This window comes from Terrapene carolina, unplaced genomic scaffold (assembly GCF_002925995.2).
Source record: "Terrapene carolina triunguis isolate 2854851 unplaced genomic scaffold, T_m_triunguis-2.0 Scaffold58, whole genome shotgun sequence".
Taxonomy (NCBI): Eukaryota; Metazoa; Chordata; order Testudines; family Emydidae; genus Terrapene; species Terrapene triunguis.
In genome coordinates this window covers 56,486,803-56,504,238 of record NW_020664409.1, presented here as the reverse complement: position 1 = coordinate 56,504,238, position 17,436 = coordinate 56,486,803, and the positions used below count along the sequence as shown (strand labels likewise).

Here is a 17,436-nt window from a genome sequence, read left to right as displayed (position 1 = left end):
TAGTGCTGGCCGCTGGCCACAAAGAGAAGAAACCGTCAGGGCTGGGATAACAGAGATATGGAAGTAACCGTTCTGCATGTTGAGGGCAGAGTACCAGTTCCCCGGATCCAGGGAAGGAATGATAGAGGCGAGGGAGACCATGTGAAACCTGGCTTTCTTGATGAATGCATTGAGGTCTCAAAGATCCAGAATAGGTCGCAGTCCACCCCTGGCCTTTGGGGATAAGGAAATATCGGGAGTAAAATCTCTTGCCCCGAACTCTTGAGGAACCTCCTCTATTGCTCCCAGACCGAGGAGCGATTGCACCTCCTGGAGAAGGAGTTGCTTGTGAGAAAGGTCCCTGAAGAGGGATGGGGAAGGTGGGTGGGAAGGCGGGAGGGAACAGAACTGGATAGAATATCCCACCCTATCACGCTCAGAACCCAGCGATCTGTTGTGATATGGGACCAAGCACGGTAGAAGTGGGATAGCCGGTTCACAAAGGGAAGGGAAGGATCCAGATTGAGTCCTGGTGCTCCGTCCTTGGGTGCACCTTCAAAAGTTAGGTTTTGGCCCTGGGGGCTGTTTGGATGAGACCTGACCTTGGCCTGAGGAGGACTGCGACTGGCGCCTCCTATTATTCCTGCCTCGGGGGTCCAGAGTAGAAGCGGGAGGGGGGCTGGGGTTTGAAGGCCTACCTTTGGGGTGCGGGAGTGTGGATCCCCAGGGACTTCAATGTCACCCTTGAGTCTTTCAGACTATGCAAGCGGGAGTCCATGTTCTTGGCAAACAAGCCCGCATGGTCAAAGGGCAGGTACTGAATGGTGTTCTGGACCTCCGGGGGTATGCCCGAAACCTGTAACCAGGCGCTCCATCTCATGGTGATTGCTGTGGCCATGGTCTGAGCCTCAAAGTCAGCTGTGTCTAGGGCAGCCTGGAGGGAGGTCCTTGACACACTTTGACCTCCTCATGAAGTGCTGCGAACTCCGGGCATGAGTCTGACGGGAGCAATTGCTGGAACTTAGCGAGCGCTCTCCAAGAATTGAAGGTGTAGCGGCTGAGCACCGCTTCCTGATTAGCAACGCAAAGCTGGAGCCTCCTGGTCAAGTAGACTTTATGGCCAAAAAGGTCCGTGACTTTGGGGCAGGACCCGGTTGACCTTGCTGCTCTTTGTGGTTCATCGCATCCACCACTAATGTTCCAGGCTGAGGGTGGGTAAAAACGTGTTCATACCCTTCTGCGGCACAAAATACAGTACCTCCTTTCCACCCCTTTGGCCATAGGAGGTATGGAGGCCGGGGTCTGCCATAGCACCTTTGTGGTGCTTTACATGGTCTTTATAAGGGGCAGCGCTACCCTAGAAGGACCCTCTGGGGCAAGAATGTCCAACATTGGGTCCGAGTCTTCTGGCACCTCTTCAGCCTGGAGGTATAAGTTTTGGGCCACCCTCCTAAGAAGGTCCTGGTGCACCCTATTTTCCATCGCAGGGAGTGTGGTGGTAGAGGTGCCAGCCACCGCCTCATCCGGTGAAGAGGATGATGAGGCCTGTGGGACCAGGTCCTCCTGACCCTCAGACTCTCTGGAGGGTGGCTTGGGTACGTCTGCTCTATTTGGGGCGGACTGTGGCGCTGGTACCACATGGGGTGCTGGCTCAAGAGTTGCACCCACTTGCGAAGACCCAGGGTCCTTGTCACATGGGGAGTCTTCAGGTGCTATGGAAGTATGGTGCAGCACCGACATGGCTGAAGTAGGAGCACAGGGCGCGGACACCATGGACATAGCTCTGGACCCCTGCCCTTGAGCCTGATGGTAGGCCCAAGGAGTCCAAAAGGGCCACCGTACCGGGCCCTGCCATTGTGGGGGCCAGGATACCACCAGTGCCAGCACGTCCCATGATCTGCAGTGCCGGGACTCAGACCAGTACCGACCAACTATGTTGGGAGATCGACGACTTAGTATCAAAGTCCGACGAATAGTCTGAGCAAGACTATGGAGGGGTGGAGCCCGATGGTGCTGGGGAATGGTACCACGGTGACAAGGAGCAGCGCCGTAGCATCGTTGGCTTGCCCCAGTGTTGAATGGGTGGCGGTGCCACCATCGGTGCTGCAAAAGGTGCAGTAGACTGTGCCATCGCCAGTGCTGGGCCTCACAACGCTGCCTGGACGGGTGCCAGTGGTCATGCCTGCAGGGCCGGGGACTGTGCTGTCAAGGCAATAAGGTCTCTGGCATGGAGAGAAGATCAATCTTGTCCTCCAACTCCTCCCGAGACGGGGAGTCCACAAGCACCAGACTCGATGGAGCCCCTGGCAGGACCAGAGTCGACAGTGCCAAGATCTAAGGGCCAGGCTGTGGGTGCCCTGACATAGGACACACCCCGCTGGGATCCCTGTGCTGTTTCCTGATGGGGAACCAACCCCTGTCCGCCTTCTTCTTCTTTTTATGCGGCACCGGGGACTGAGAGCAGTGCTGCATGCTCAAACCTGCTTTGTGAGCCGGGGAGCAGTGTCTATGCTCCCTGGAGGAGTCTTTTTTCAGTGCTGAGGCATCCCGTACCGAAGCCAGTACAAAATGCACACCGATGTCGCCGGTGCCACTTCCGGTGCTGGCTGAGGGTGAAGAGCCGCCTCCATTAAAAGGAGCTTGAGGCGATAGTCCCACTCCCTCTTCATCCTGGGTCTAAAGCTCCTGCAAATGGAGCACGTATCTGTTTGATGGCCCTCACCCAGGCACTTAAGGCTTCCCACAGTGTTCACAGGATTTAAATCGCTGAGACCGAGGCATACCCCGGCCAGGGGAGCTGGGGGGGAACCCCCCGAAAGACGCTAACTATAACTACTATTAAACTACTACTTTCAAGAACTATTTACACCTAACTAGAAGGTAACCACTAAGTAGGCACTTGCAAAGCAAGAGACTGAAGGAAGCTCCAATGACCATCACTGGCGTTAAGAAGGAACTGAGTAGGCGGCAGGGCGGCAGTGTCCTATATACACCACCATGAAGGTGCCACTCCAGGGGGCTCCACAGCTGACCCGATGGTTACCACTAGGGGAAAAACCTTCCAATGATCGTGCACGCGGCGCGCACACACACCTATTGGAATGGACATGAGCAAGCACTCGAAGAAGAATGTAAAGATAAAATGCAGAAAGAATCAGCAAGCTTTAAACATAGTCTGGAGGTGACAACTTAGAGAGAGGTCGAAGTCAAAGATCACACTCTGGTTATGGGACCGAGTGACTGGCACGATGGTTATGTTGTCCACAGTGATGGAGAAAGGAGGTAGCAGGAACGGCTTAGGGAGGATGATCAGGAGCTCTATTTTAGCCATGTTGAGCAACAGCTGACTGCTAGACATCCATGAGGAAATGTCAGAGACACAGGCTGAGATTTTGGTTTGGCCAGAAGGAAACAGGTCTAGAATAGAGTCAGATCAGTGAGTCGTAGTTGAATTTGTGTTTGTGGATGAGATTACTCAGACACAAGGCATGGAGGGGGGAAGAGAAGCGAACCAAGGAGAGAGCTCTGTGGAACTGTGACCCAGGAACCTCGTTGTGACAACTGGCAGAGAGCACAGAGAGGCACAGAATTTTACAGAGATCCCTTGGGTCAAGTATATGCACAATAATTCACCAAAGGGCATCATGAAAGTTCTCTATTCAGAGCCAGTAGCTCACTGGTCATCATAATCATTGTGGAACGTGTGTACAGATAACACTTAAAAAGTTATGCATCTATACTGGAAATTATGTTCTTAAAGCCTGGACATTAAAGGCAGGTCCCCAGAGGTGACATGTCTCAGACAGATCCTGTTCAGGCAGGGGATAGTAGATGCTTAGTTCATCTCTGGTCATTGTGCGTTGTGTGTCTCACAATGTAAGTCTATTTGCATACTGAGCCACCAGCTAATCAAGACTGTGAAATTAACAAGAGACTGCGAAATCTACAGGAAGGAACACACAGCAGGAGAGTGTCTGGTTTATTAATAAAGATCAGAGTACTATTTTGATAGATCAGGAGTTGCAAAAGAGACACAGTATCCTCTACCCAGGGGACAAGCTGGCAGCATATTCTGTCTAATAAAAAGAAAAAGGATGACAGCCGGCCTTGGATGAAAAATGCTAGAAGGACTCTGGGAAGAGCTTTGCTCTATATAATGTGAAAATATCTAGTTAAATAAGTTTAGGCTCTAGAATGCATGTTCTGATTTTATATGTAACCATTTGTTTCCAATATTTCTACTTGCTGTTATTTGAATCTCTCCTCTTTGTTAAATAAACATTTCCTTATTTTCACTATAAACATATCTAAGTGCTGTTTGTTACAAGGAGCGGTGACCTGGGCAAAGCCAGTAAGCTGAGTCTACTGCTTCTTTGGGAGCAGCGAATCTGTGAGTACTATGAGTATCCAGTGCAACAAGGGCTGGACACTTCAGGGAGATGCTTGGACGGCTCAGGAATTGGAGCATGCCTATCGTTTACCTGCAGAGGGACAGCAGAGCCTGCATAGGCTGAGAGGGGAGCACTTTTGTTGTCTGTGTACATTTTTTTTATGAATCTAGCTAAATTTCAAAGCAAAATGTTGTTTTGAAACAAAAAGTTGAAGCATTTCATTTAAAAATATCAAAATGGACCATTTAGACTTTTTGAAGAACATTGTTTTCATTTTTTTTAATTAGACCAAAAACTATTTGCTGAATTTGACCTGAATTTGCAAATGATGTCATTTGACCAAAAAATGTATTTTTGGTCAATAATTATTTGCTGGAAAAAATGCTCAGCTCTACTCAAGGGTATTTTTTAAGATGGGAGAAACTAGCATATGCTTGTATTGTGAGGGGAAAGAGTCAGAAGTAAGTGAGAGGTTAAGGAGAAGACTGGGCATGTGGGACATCAGGAGATGGGATGAGGTCACTTATATATCAGCTACTGTATCACTAAGGCATATGAGTGTAGGCCTTGCTGGAGCCTTAGGCATAACTAAAAATGTGAACCAAAGGATGTGAACCAGAGTAGGTCTGGCTTTGGTAGAATAGTAACACAGCAGGAATTGGCTAATGAAGGAAGCACTTCCCTGACTGGAGAGGATGGTGCAAGAATACCCAGAGTTCTCAAGTAACGATGTAAACAAATTTCCAAGTGACTGTACAGGAATACACTGACCCTCTGTAAGATAAGGATGGGATGACAGGATAATGGATGAGGATGTTTTGTTCGAACTAGCAGGCACAAGGTATAAGAGTGGTAACTAACAACATCTGGAGTGTAATGGGTAACTGTCTTGTATCAGTGTATAAAAGAAGTCATACGAGGGGCAACTTTGTATAGGTCAAGGGGATAGGACCCTAGTGGGCCTTTACCTTATCACAGGGCACCAGTACCGTGCTTTGCCAACAATAAACCTGGCCAAGTGCCTTCGCCACTGAACCGAGCCTGTGGTCTTTCTTATGAATAACATCGAGTTCTACTGAATTAACATGGAGCGCTGTTTGCTATTGCAGCTGACATCAAAACTCCAAGAACAGCAGCACTGAGCAGCAGCAACAATGCCGCTGCAGCAGCATTCTGTGGCATTAACAACAATAAGCTCTTTATATTCTTCCTCTAACTTAGAAGATAACTGCTGAGTTATCAAACATATAGTAATAAAGACGTTTAAAATCTTTGCTGACTTAATTGCTTTCTCCTGGTTGCGCAACAACTTCTCATTAAGAAACCTTTAGGTCAGAATAAATTTACAATGCTGGCAACTGTCACCACCTTCCCAATTTGCAAATAGAATTTTTTTCCCTGCAAGTGTCAGGGAAACAGAAATGGCGACACTTGGTTAACTATAAAAATAAATGCAATCTGGCTAGCAGCGTGAAAAAGAAATTTACACCCATTAAGAATGAGTATGGTGCAGATATTAAAATTTGTTTTTAAAAAAATCATAGTTTTCTTTATTTACTTCTGAAGTAACAGCTTTCCACAGATAAAGGTTTTCCTACGTGTTGATGCATCTTTTCTGGAATTCTGTAGCAACTCTAATACTTCACTGCACTAAAATTATAAGTTCCTTATAGTAGTGATTTGATTAAAACTGCTAGGGTTGAGTTAAATAAGAAAAATGGAGAGAGGTTCTATCCTTCCCCCATACACATCTTGTACTATAGCTTCCTCATGAAAATCCTATGATTTATGTTTCAGTCTTGATATATAGTACTTGCAAATGCCTAAAAACAAGAACTGTAAAAGATTAAAGTTTTATGACTGCCCAACTCAGAGTCAAAGAGAGCAGTTTTGTATCTAGGCCAACATATCTGCTATATCACTGGTCAGAGTTCCATCATTAAGGTTGTGTTTTGCAATTAAAGCATGGACTCAACCTCCCTGTTATGTATGATGAATAAAGCATACCCTCCTATTTCTTTTATCTTTTTTACAGTGCAAATATTTGTAATAAAAAATACTAATATGAAGTGAGCACTGTACACTTTGTATTCTGTACTGTAATTGAAATCAATATATTTGAAAATGTAGAACATCCAAAAAATTTTCTAATAAATTTAAATTGGTGTTCTATTATTGTTTAACAGTGTGATTAAAACTGCAATTAATTGCAAATATTTTTTTTTAAATCATTTGACAGCCCTAGTAGATTCTACTACCTGCAGAGTTAAAAGTTATACTTCCAGTACTTCCAGGGAGCATGCATACATTTCCATGAGATATTTAATTTCAATTTTATGGTTTTCTTTGAGAACTATTATCCAAATGTCACTGAGTTTTGCTGCTATAGTTACTTTATTAGAGTCTCTTAGCCAAACACCTATTCTGACTAGCAACTGGCAGAACAAGAATATTAGCATCTGCTTTTCTGGATTTCTTGTACTCTATTTTCACATTATATCACATATGCAGTTAATTCCTGAAGCTCCCTTGTCCCTCATTTATGGGATGTGGTATGATCACCATTAAAAAGTCAGCACTTACAAACACTTACCACATTAGTATTGGACATAACAGGTTTTTTTTCCTATACTGGGAATACAAAAGACCCACTCGACACCCCTATGAAATTTTTGGTAAATCTTGACTGTTTAATCATGACTTTTTGAAAAAGTATTGTCCTAGAGATTGGCCACCGGTCAGGTTTGTGAGTAAAGATGGCCTTAAGAGTACTGTATCCCATTAAAGCTGCAGCAGGAACGAAGATAGGAAGAACATAATAATGCACAGCAGCAGCCACCTTGTTCTGTGCTCTTTCCAGCTCACACAAGCTAAGTAGGATCAGGCAGCATCAGCACTTTTAGGCCAATTAAGTTAGTGAGATTTTTGCCATTGATTTCAGTAAGCTTTAGGTCAGGCCCTTGGATAGTAAACCTCCTCAACTAGCTGTCTTGTGCCGCTGGTGTAAGAGCCAAGTAATTTGGAAGTAGAACTTCTTCAGTGAAAGGCCGGCCTCAGCTAGCCCATGTGTTGCCATGGTCAGAGAAAGCTGCAGAACCCATGTTTCACACAAGTACTTCCACAATAAACGAACCAGTAGAAGAAACTGAGAACATGCTCCTGGATGACAGTAAATGAAACAAGGGAAGAGTGAATGCAATAGGGTGCCTAATTATTATAATGACAGTTGGGTTAAAAGTGCAGAGACACAGATATAGTAAACAGAAAGGAAATGCACAATTTTTATTGAATATCTTTTACGAACTCCTAAAGGAATTTCTGAAAGTCCATCAATGAGGTAAAACAGAAGAACACTATGTACACCTAGACATATTTTCAGAAGAAAAGCACAGAGAACCTCTCTTGAAAAGGGTGAGTGGAAGGAACTGTACATTTAATACTGGGATCTTCACTCTTTTTTTAATACTGCTCACTGTTCCCTATCCAAGTACTGTCACTTTAAGAAAAGTTTGGACAGGATGACTGTGTTCTCTTTCCTCCTCCTTCCCCTTTCTCCTACATCTTTATCTCATCGTTCTTTCCCCCACTTCTCATTTCTTCTTTTAAAAGCCGCCCACCTTCTCAGAGCTAATGGGAACCAGATACCATTACAGATTTCATCAGCCTCATGAAGCTAGAAAAACAAAAAGCCACAATTTTACTGCATTCTTGATTTTCCAGTGAGCCTTTTTAAAATTCATCTACAAATATAGCCTACTCAGAGAAATGGCTTCCACAAATGCAGTGAAAACGCCTAATATCTATTCTCCTGGGCTTGTTACATTACTTTACATATAAATAAAAGCAGAAATTTTTCTGTATGAAAAATTCCACTGGATGTTATTTCCTCATGGAATCATTACTAGAATGCACCATCTTGTGATCTTTTTATGCACACTGTACAGTACATGTGCATATCTCTTAGTTGCAGTTGAAGCAAATACCCATGTTTATTTTTCTTTTTTTGTTGACACAATGGTATTGAGCTTCCAGAAAAACTGCGTGGGCTGTTAAATCCTGTTCTGTAGAAATTAAGTAAATAATCTACAAAATTAGATTATAATATTTAACAATTCTGATATCAATACATCAATTCATTAACCAAATACAGCTGTAACTCATGATATAGCAATATAGCATTTATCAGTGTCCTTTAGGGAATTTAAGTATATCAGTTTATGGTGTTCATCTCAAGGTAGATATTAATTTAACTGGTATGCACAAAAACTCTAGATTGTCCTAGGTGAGGCATTTCAATCTTACTTTAAACTGAAACTGATAGATTATTTCTTGAATTGCTTGAGTATATGCACTGAAATGGCATTATAGTTTTCTAGATTTACTAGAAAATAAACTAGAGATTAACCTGAATCTAAACCCATTATGCAAAAACTCCCACTAAGTGTTGGATGTTCACACCCACCTTTAAAAGTTGTGGGACAATCTGTAAATTAATCCCTCCCATGCACCTTCCCCCATCAAATGTAAACCTAATATTTTTATAAAAATAATATTTCCACAGAATTACAATAGAAATTTTTAGTTCTGTTACAAAATATTTTAAGGGAATCATTTCTTGTCTTTAACATTTTGCTAAGTCATTTTCCCTACATTATAAAGAATTGTGAGTATTGATTGGGGTTCTCAAATTTTTACATATGTGGGTGCTTATAAGAGAGGTTGGCTCAGATATCACTTTCCATTACTTTTGTGATCACCCAGACTGTTCCCTTCTCATATGCAATCAAACAACAACCTTGCAGCAACTATACTAATAGTGTACAGGGAAAAATATTAGGAAACAATTTCATTATTTTCACTTGTCTTTCAATGCAATTTAGCAATGCAAGGAGGAGAGCCAGAACCATGAGACCAGCCGGTGCCCTGTGAACTACCAGTCAGGGCCGGCTTTAAGCCGATTCCCCCGATTCCCTGGAATCGGGCCCCGCGCCTAAGAGGGCCCCGCTCCAGGGGTCTTCGGCGGCATTTTGGCATTGGGGTGTCCGTTCCGGGTGTTGGTGTCACTAGGCATAACCCTAGGTAACTTGGGAGGGTGGAAGACCTCGAGTGTTGATGAAGCCTTCCTGCACTAGGCCTAAATTAACCAAAGCTCCTCCATGTTTGAACTTTAATCGACCTAACAAGCCAGCAACAGAGAATGGAATGTGTAACAGTCAGTTATCAGTTGCAACACCGCTCAAACCGGTATAAAGCGGTACTAATAAGGCCTGCATGCTTCTGGCTGAAAGGCAAAATAACAGATCAAAGGGAAAAGGACAAGATAACGGTTCACAGAAGAGTTACTAACAAGCTAGACTTATAGCCGCCAAGATGACTTAACTGCTTAAATATAATTGCTACTGCTTAATGTAACTACTATAGGAGGAAGGGAGGGGGAAAGGGAAGAGTTTAGTTACAGTAAAGCATAAAAAGAGAAAACTTGCTTATGTTGGTGTGCTTGATCTGAGACGTGCCAAGTCTCTTTGCACCGCTTTGAGATCTCAAATAAAACTTTGATTGCTTCTCCACCCTGGTGTGCTCATTGGCGCGACGCACACCGGGCAACGAACCCCGCTGTTGCTTTCCTCGGGCACTCTGTGCCGGCAACACGGGGGTCTTCAGCGGCATTTCGGCGGCGGGGGGTCCTTCGGTGCCGCGGAAGACCCGGAATCAACCCCCCGCCACCAAAGTGACACCGAAGCCCGGGACCGCCGCCCGGTATTGGAATCGTGCCCTGCGGGTCATAAAGCCGGCCCTGCTACCAGTGCTCCATGGACCACAATCTGAGAATGTCTGATTTAGGTTAATTTAAAATATAAAGTCTACATAGCCACCATAGGGAAGGCTGTCTCACTACCTACCTGAGTTTCTGATTATACTGTTTGACCTTTTCCAGTGAGGCTGCATTAATCTGGGCTTGAAATTCTTCTACTGACACATTGTCTCTGTAATAATATCCTTCCATGCTTTCCAGTGCTGTGATAAGAGAGAAAAAATAAGTATTAAATATTTACTATACTCTTTCTCTGCACTTAGAACCTGTCTGCAGTCTAGTGCCATACTTCTTAATCTTGAGGCTGTGACCCTCAACATTGATTGCAAAGCTGTTTCTGTGTGTCATCAAATTTCTACAGATCTTTCTCTAAAACTTCGTTTACAAGAAAAACATTTCTTGCCCTTAAGAAAAACTGTAAAAGACAGGGCTAATATCAGTTCTGTGATTCTAATTAGAGTGCTTCTGCCCTCTGAATGTAAATACACAGGCACAATTTAGAACAGATTTTAGTTCTGAGGTGACCTTGGAAACCTCTGGTACAATGAGATACTGTAGCAGTGGTTAGGCTACAGAAAAGGAAGGGACACATAATGTCTCTCTTTTACAAGGCCTGATCCTGGGATACGTGCAGCCCCTGAAACTCCAGTTGCTTTATTCGAAAGTTTCAGGTGTTCAGTATTTCTCAGGACCAGGCTCCACTAAAAAACTTTTCCAGACAGCCTGGAAAATGCCTTCGTGGACTGAAAAAAAATCTCTACTTTGGGATCAGAAATGTTTTCAGTGTCATGGAAACTTTACTCTGACTCCCTGTCAGTTAATGTATATACATCTATAATTAAATTAAATGGAGGGGGCGGAGAAGTGAAAAATGACAGAGTGATGAGGTAAATCATTTAACCCTTATACTTTTGGCACAGTTTTCCCAGCTCTAGTTCACACAAAAAAACAAAAACAAAACAAAAACAAAAAAACCACTCAATTTAATGTAGATAGTCAGGATGTTAAATCGTTTTTATAGCTGAGTCATACCTACTTTAAAAGACCTATGAGTGTGCAGCTGAGAAATCAAGATCTTCACATTCTGATCTTATTAGATTAATCTCATAATATAGAAATGGGACTTCAGTTAAATACCTGTGGGGGAGAAGCACTATACAAATTTTAAGAGTTAGTTACCCAAGAGAACGATCAGAAAATGCATCTAATAAGCAGAATTCTTATGGGGACAGCTTGCAGGTTCCGAGCCCCAGTTCCACACCAAATACTAATTCTCATGACAATTCTTAATGTGACCAGTCAGTAAATAATTCATTCATTGTTCAAGAACATGCAAATCACAGTTCCTCTGAGTACTTATAGAGTTCATAATTTTGCTTCTGTCCAAAAGATGGTAAAGACCAATGATCAAATTGCCTCCTAAGATGCCTGTCTTGAGCTCAACCAGACAGGGCCCATGTGGAGGGCCCACTGTTCTCATTGGTATCTGCATGGTTGTAGGTTTCCAAGTTAGTAGGTTCTGTTGCAGAATTGGGACCTTACTGTGTAGAACAGTTTTGCTCTCCCCTTAAAGAGAGAAGAGGGCATTGTAATGCAGAGGAGAGAGGTGCTTCTGTTTTGTATATTTAAAAACAAAATAGAAAAGTCTAGACTGAGGTTAAATGTGAACTGCCAAAAAACGTTAAAAATAAAAACAAATGTTAATTTCAAAGTTAAACAGGTTAATTAGCTCAACTGCAAATGTAAATCTGAAATAAAGAGTTTGATTTTTTTTAAACTTATTTATTCAGTAGATATAAACTCACCCACTGGGAATTCAGAAGACTTTATGACAATAGAAATATCCCCACATATTTTCTCCCTCTCTCTTTCAAACACATATATCATATTCATACATACACACATGCTCTGATCCTGCAAGGAGATATCATTTCTGTCCTTTTGAGATCTGTATAGTTAGTCACATGGTTCTAAAAAGTCTGGTTTACAGGTAGAGGGATACATAAGACATGGTAAAGATTTCTAAAGCTCTCTACAAATTTTCTAAGGCCCCAGTCCTACAACTGTTTATACACATGCTTAACTTTATACATTGGAACTCAATTAGACTACTCACTAGCATAAGATTAAGCATGTGTGTATTTGCAGGAATGGGGACTAAAATTGTTTTTTTTTTCTTCTGTAAAATACTGTCTGTAGCCCATACAAAACGCATGATGGTGTAATATGAAGATTTAAGTGTCACTCATCTGAAGTGACCTTCACTGACTCATGTATTCATCCTGCAAGTAACAAAAACCCTTTCCAAACTCATGCTGCTAAAAATCTTTTATACAACAACACCATGTAGACTCTGTATTTAGGCTGGAAAATAGCTTGGCTCTATTGAGTCTCAGACAGCAAGACTTTTTCTCCAAAAAATAAACAGCTGCATCTACAAAATGCTCAGTTCTTGAAGAGATGACATTTTCTCTCTTGATCACGAACAGGTTTCAGTTAGATTTGGAGAGAGTTTCTTGTCAGCCAGTGTAAATGAAGATCACAGCTTTGATAGTACATCATTATAAAACTGATGTGAAAATGAGTCACAGCTCAATGTGAGTGTAAGAAAAACGAAAGTGAAGTTACAGTAGTTCAATGTATCAGTCAGTAAGACTTTTGTCATCACTAGAAGGATAGCATGTCTACCTTCTGCAGCTGGGTAAAGTGATGATAGGAAGGAGGAAATGGGTGTTATGCAAGGCATCTGGTTCTCCCCCTTGTTCAGAGTATTTTTCAGAAAGATGTAGAGTTTAACATGGATCCCAGATCCAATACAGATGTGGGTGAAACTGGCTGATTTCACAAAGCCAACCTCACCGGTGAAGTAGGATGGATTTTCTCAATGACATTTTGATAGGATAGTGAATAAAGAAATCTCAGGAGTTTAAATACTGCAAATTATTAAATAACTGGGCCTTCTGGGAATCCTGGTCTCTTGCTCCCTTCCTCAAGCTAGCTGATGGTGAAAACAGCTAGTGCCATGTCTGAACTTGTCTGCTGAGACCAGGGGGCATGTCTTAATATCCAACCACCTGTCAGGAATCAGGGCCTGCAGCACAGGCAGCCTCATCAATACAGCTGGCCTGCAGCAAGCTGACCATAACAACTGTTTGGCTGGAGGGGTCTGCAGGGTGGCTCTTAAGACAGCAGAAGCAGTTAGCTGACTGCTCGATGCTCATGCCCACCACTGTGAAGTCTCCTGTGTTACCTTGTTTCTGCTGCTCCTGCCTTGCACCTAGCCTTGCCTCTGTCCTGCCCTGCCTTGAATCCCTCCTTGCTCCAGTTCCTGACCTCCAGCTTGACTCATGACTTTGTTTCCTGACTATTGACTCTGGCTTGACCCTGGGTTCAGGTATCCAGTTCCCGTCTCTGGTCTGACTCTTGGCTCCAGCTTCCGACCACTGATGAGTTCAGGTATCCAGTTCCTGTCCTCTGGTCTGACCTTTGGCTCCAGCTTCTGACCACTGATGCCTGTTCCAACCACTAGGCATGATGCCTGCTCCGAACAATAGGCTTAACGGCCCTCATCCCAGTTGCCTGACGCTACTGCCCCATTCAGTGTAAAAAGTCACGGGCAATTCTGCAGCACATTCTGTACAGGAAAGAAACTTTAATATTTTCAAGATCATATTGGAGCCAAGCTATTTCCCATTCTTTGTGTGTCTTTATCATCTCATCATCTGCTGAGATGTTCCTGATGTTATTCAGTCTCCTCGTTGCCTCTCCAGTGGGTGAATTTAAATCTATAAATAGTTTAAATGAAAAATCATTCAACTTTTTCTTTGGGACTTCATTTAAATTTGAGCTAACACCTTTTACTTTCAAAGATGTATTTGTCTTGACTTTAGCCTGAGGGTTTTCTAGTCACCTTTAAATATTTTTGTATTGTAGTTACTTTTTATTAGATCAAAAGTTTCCACAAATTCTTCCTTTCCTTCATTTACTTGATTTATGAGCCCATTCCGGGTGTGTGCCAAGGACCTCCTGCAACATACTGAGAGCTCTCAACTCCCACTGAACTCAAAGGAAGCTGAAGGCAATCAGCACTTGGCAGGAGGCATTTACCACTTTGGTGAATCAAACCCCATGTTCCTGATGACTATAATGACACCACTGCTCACTGTAGGGAATAGGCAATTTACAAACAACATAAGCATCAATGCCATTCATCCTTTCACTAATGTTTGTGGTGTCATGGCGACAGATACTTGGAAAAGATATTTAACTCTCCATATGTTTTAAAGAAGAATCACAGCTGATATCACCTTAGTCCTTTACCTGTTTTTTCTTGCTTTGTTCATTTGGAAAATGAATTTTTTTTCAATTTAAGAGAATTTTCAGGTCTGAGAATTGCCCACTAATATCCACATTGAATGAACTTACAAAAAAACAAACAAAAAGAGAATCCACTTATTCTCTGCAGTCGGTGTCAGTATGATTGGTTTAAACTCAGAAGTATGCTCTGGAAGAGTTTATATGAAAAATATACTTCATTCCTTTAAAATTAAAATTCATCTCTGAATTAGAACCCCAATTCAACAAAGTATTTGAATTGAGGCCCTAATTCTGAACTTAATGAGACTATTCATGTGCTCAGAGCTACACATGTGATTAAGTACCTTGCTGAATCAGGGCTAAGAAGGGACTGCTATTTTCCAGACACTATTTGAAGGTATAGAAAAAGAATTACCTTGTGCAAAAAGTACTGGGTGGATTTTAAACCCTCCTCCATTCTTCAGCTTTTGAGGAAGCTGCTCAAAATGGTAACTATCAAGATAAAAGTAAACCTTCAAAGCTTGCCGGCTTCCTTCTGCTTGATATGTGATTGGAACATCTAAGAAAATAGTTAACATTGCCATGTTATTAATAGCCAACAACTATGTGATATTTTCTCTTCCAAAAACTAGAAAGAATGTTACACTCAAAAATTATACACAGCCAAATTCCTGTCCCTAATTCTGCCTGCTTTGCAATGGAACACCACCACGAAGCAGGCAGAAAGATGCCTTAACAGTCAACCACAGGTTCCTGCAACAGAGGGGAATCTTCAGGTGGTGTAAAGGTGATTCTACACCACCTACTTTCCCACAGGTCTATGAAGGGTGGGGAGGAAGCATGCCAGTGGCAGGAGGGAGTGGGGTGTAGTGCATACTGCTTTTTTTGATCCTCATCTGGGAGAGCAGACCCTTTGTGATCACAGCAGCTGGCATGAATTAAAGCAATCCATAGGCTGCTTTAAGTTATGCTTGGGCCCACTTTGGCCTCTAGCCAGACCAGGATCAGTGGAGTAGACAGATGCCTTACAGCCACCTTTCATTCCCCTCTCCTCAGTGATGCCAAGTATGAACTCTGTGTACCTAAGAATGTGTCCCATGATATTAATTCTAGTCATTGAACCATGGCCTGCTCACATCAGAATGTCTGTAATGCATAAAGCTGAGGAATATATAACTACAGAACCATTCAATGAATAATAGTTAAATTGGAGACTCATTTTCTGACAACTGATTTCTTACTGTACAGTACATAAAATTATATAATAGTATGTTTCATTACACTCTGACACACCAGATGTCACACTGAATTAAATGGGAAGTTCCCTTTCACATTGGTTTAGATTCTTAGATCTTCTAATGCCTCTGGCTCTATCATTTGCAATGATTCCCCAATGTACATTTTCAATGTTGTGCAGGTGAGTAAGCATAGAACTGCCATTAGCAAAAGCCAGTGAAAATTTACCCTTTTTACTCTAAGGGTCCATCTACACTTTGAATTGGGGGTGTAATTCCCAGCTTAACTAGACATACTTGTGCTAGCTCTGACTGATCTAGTGCGCCAAAAATAGAGCGTAACCACAATGGTGCAACCAGCATGAGGGACTAACCATCCTGAATACGTATCTAGCAGGGTGAAAATATTAAAAGATTTGCTAGGTAAGTAATCAGGGCAGCTAGTGTCCTGCTCCTCATACTGCCATGGCTACACTCAGTTTTTAGCATGCTAGGTCAACCACAGCCAGCACGGATATATCTGATACTCAAGCTTCACATTACACTTCCAGATCAAAGTGCAGACATACCCCAACCTTAACATTTGCAGAGTTACAGCAGCTTACTTCAAATAAAAATTCATGCATATTTCCAGTTATAATTTTAAATTAAAAATTTTTAAAAACTACAACCTGTAGCTGTTATTGGTATTGATGCTATTAGATTATGATTTTGCAGCTCCAAGAAAAGGAGGTTAAATTGCCACTTGTTACTATTTTTTGGCATCAAGAAATAATTAATTTCTTTTAACTTTGGCAGTTATGCTTTGCCGTAAATGAAAAGCTGAATTTGCCACCAAAATCTGCTTCTCCATGAAACCATGAAGTTTGGATAGTTGTGATGGTGGCATTTAAATTAAAGGCTGAAATAGAGCTTGTTGCAATTTTGTTTTGATCTGAATGCTACACATAAGATCTCTGTATATCACCATATATGAGAAAGACTTTTCCATGGGAAGGAGACAATATGAGCACTGCACAACACAGGCAACTAATCTGCTCCCAACTAGGAATGCTGTCCAGGCTGACCCTCCACCCTGTCTTGGATTGATGTCTGGCTTAATGGGACCTCTTCTTAATGGGAAATGGTTGAAGCAGGGCTATGGAATCTCCTGCAGACTTGTTCACCCAACACAGCAGAAGTAGTATATGGATCAAATCCTAACTCACCACCAGCCCTGCAAATGTGAACCCTCGCAACACTCCGTGGCTGTAAGGTGGTACTTGAATTCTGGGAGTGCTGACACCCTCTCTCACTAGCAGCTTTGGGGTCTTTTTACTGTAAAAGTTATCTTGTGTGATCTCTATCCCCAGGGCAGTATTTGTTTGGAAAGCTTGAAGTTAATCAGACACGCTTTTCCTCCTGCTGAGTTATGAGACTTTGGAAAAGTGTGTTTTCATTCGCTGTGCCAAATTCACCGCAGGGTCTTAACATCAGGAGGGGGGTGCAGAGGCAGAAAAAAGCTGCAACCTCTCCTCCACCAGGAGTCGGCAGGCAGTCAGTGCATCCCCAAGAGTAGCTTGGGCATGGGGGATACTCTGATTCAGCACATCTCATTAGCCTGCACCAGCAGGGCTCAGAGGACACTTCTTGACAATTTAAAGCTGTCCCTGACCGACAGAACCCTGGAGGAAATACCATCTGCCTCTTCCCACTCAGAAGT

The 17,436-nt window shown here is 42.7% G+C and overlaps 1 protein-coding gene across 1 annotated transcript in view; it reads right to left on the bottom strand.

Moving 5' to 3' along the window:
• Positions 1-17,436, bottom strand: part of PREX2 (phosphatidylinositol-3,4,5-trisphosphate dependent Rac exchange factor 2) — a 288,646-nt gene that overhangs the window by 64,856 nt on the left and 206,354 nt on the right. Inside the window, exons 34-35 of the mRNA XM_026662446.1 lie at positions 14,915-15,058; positions 10,271-10,385 (exon numbers count right to left, since the gene is read on the bottom strand). Of these exons, the coding sequence (XP_026518231.1) occupies positions 10,271-10,385; positions 14,915-15,058 (259 nt within the window). The remainder of the gene's footprint in view (positions 1-10,270; positions 10,386-14,914; positions 15,059-17,436) is intronic.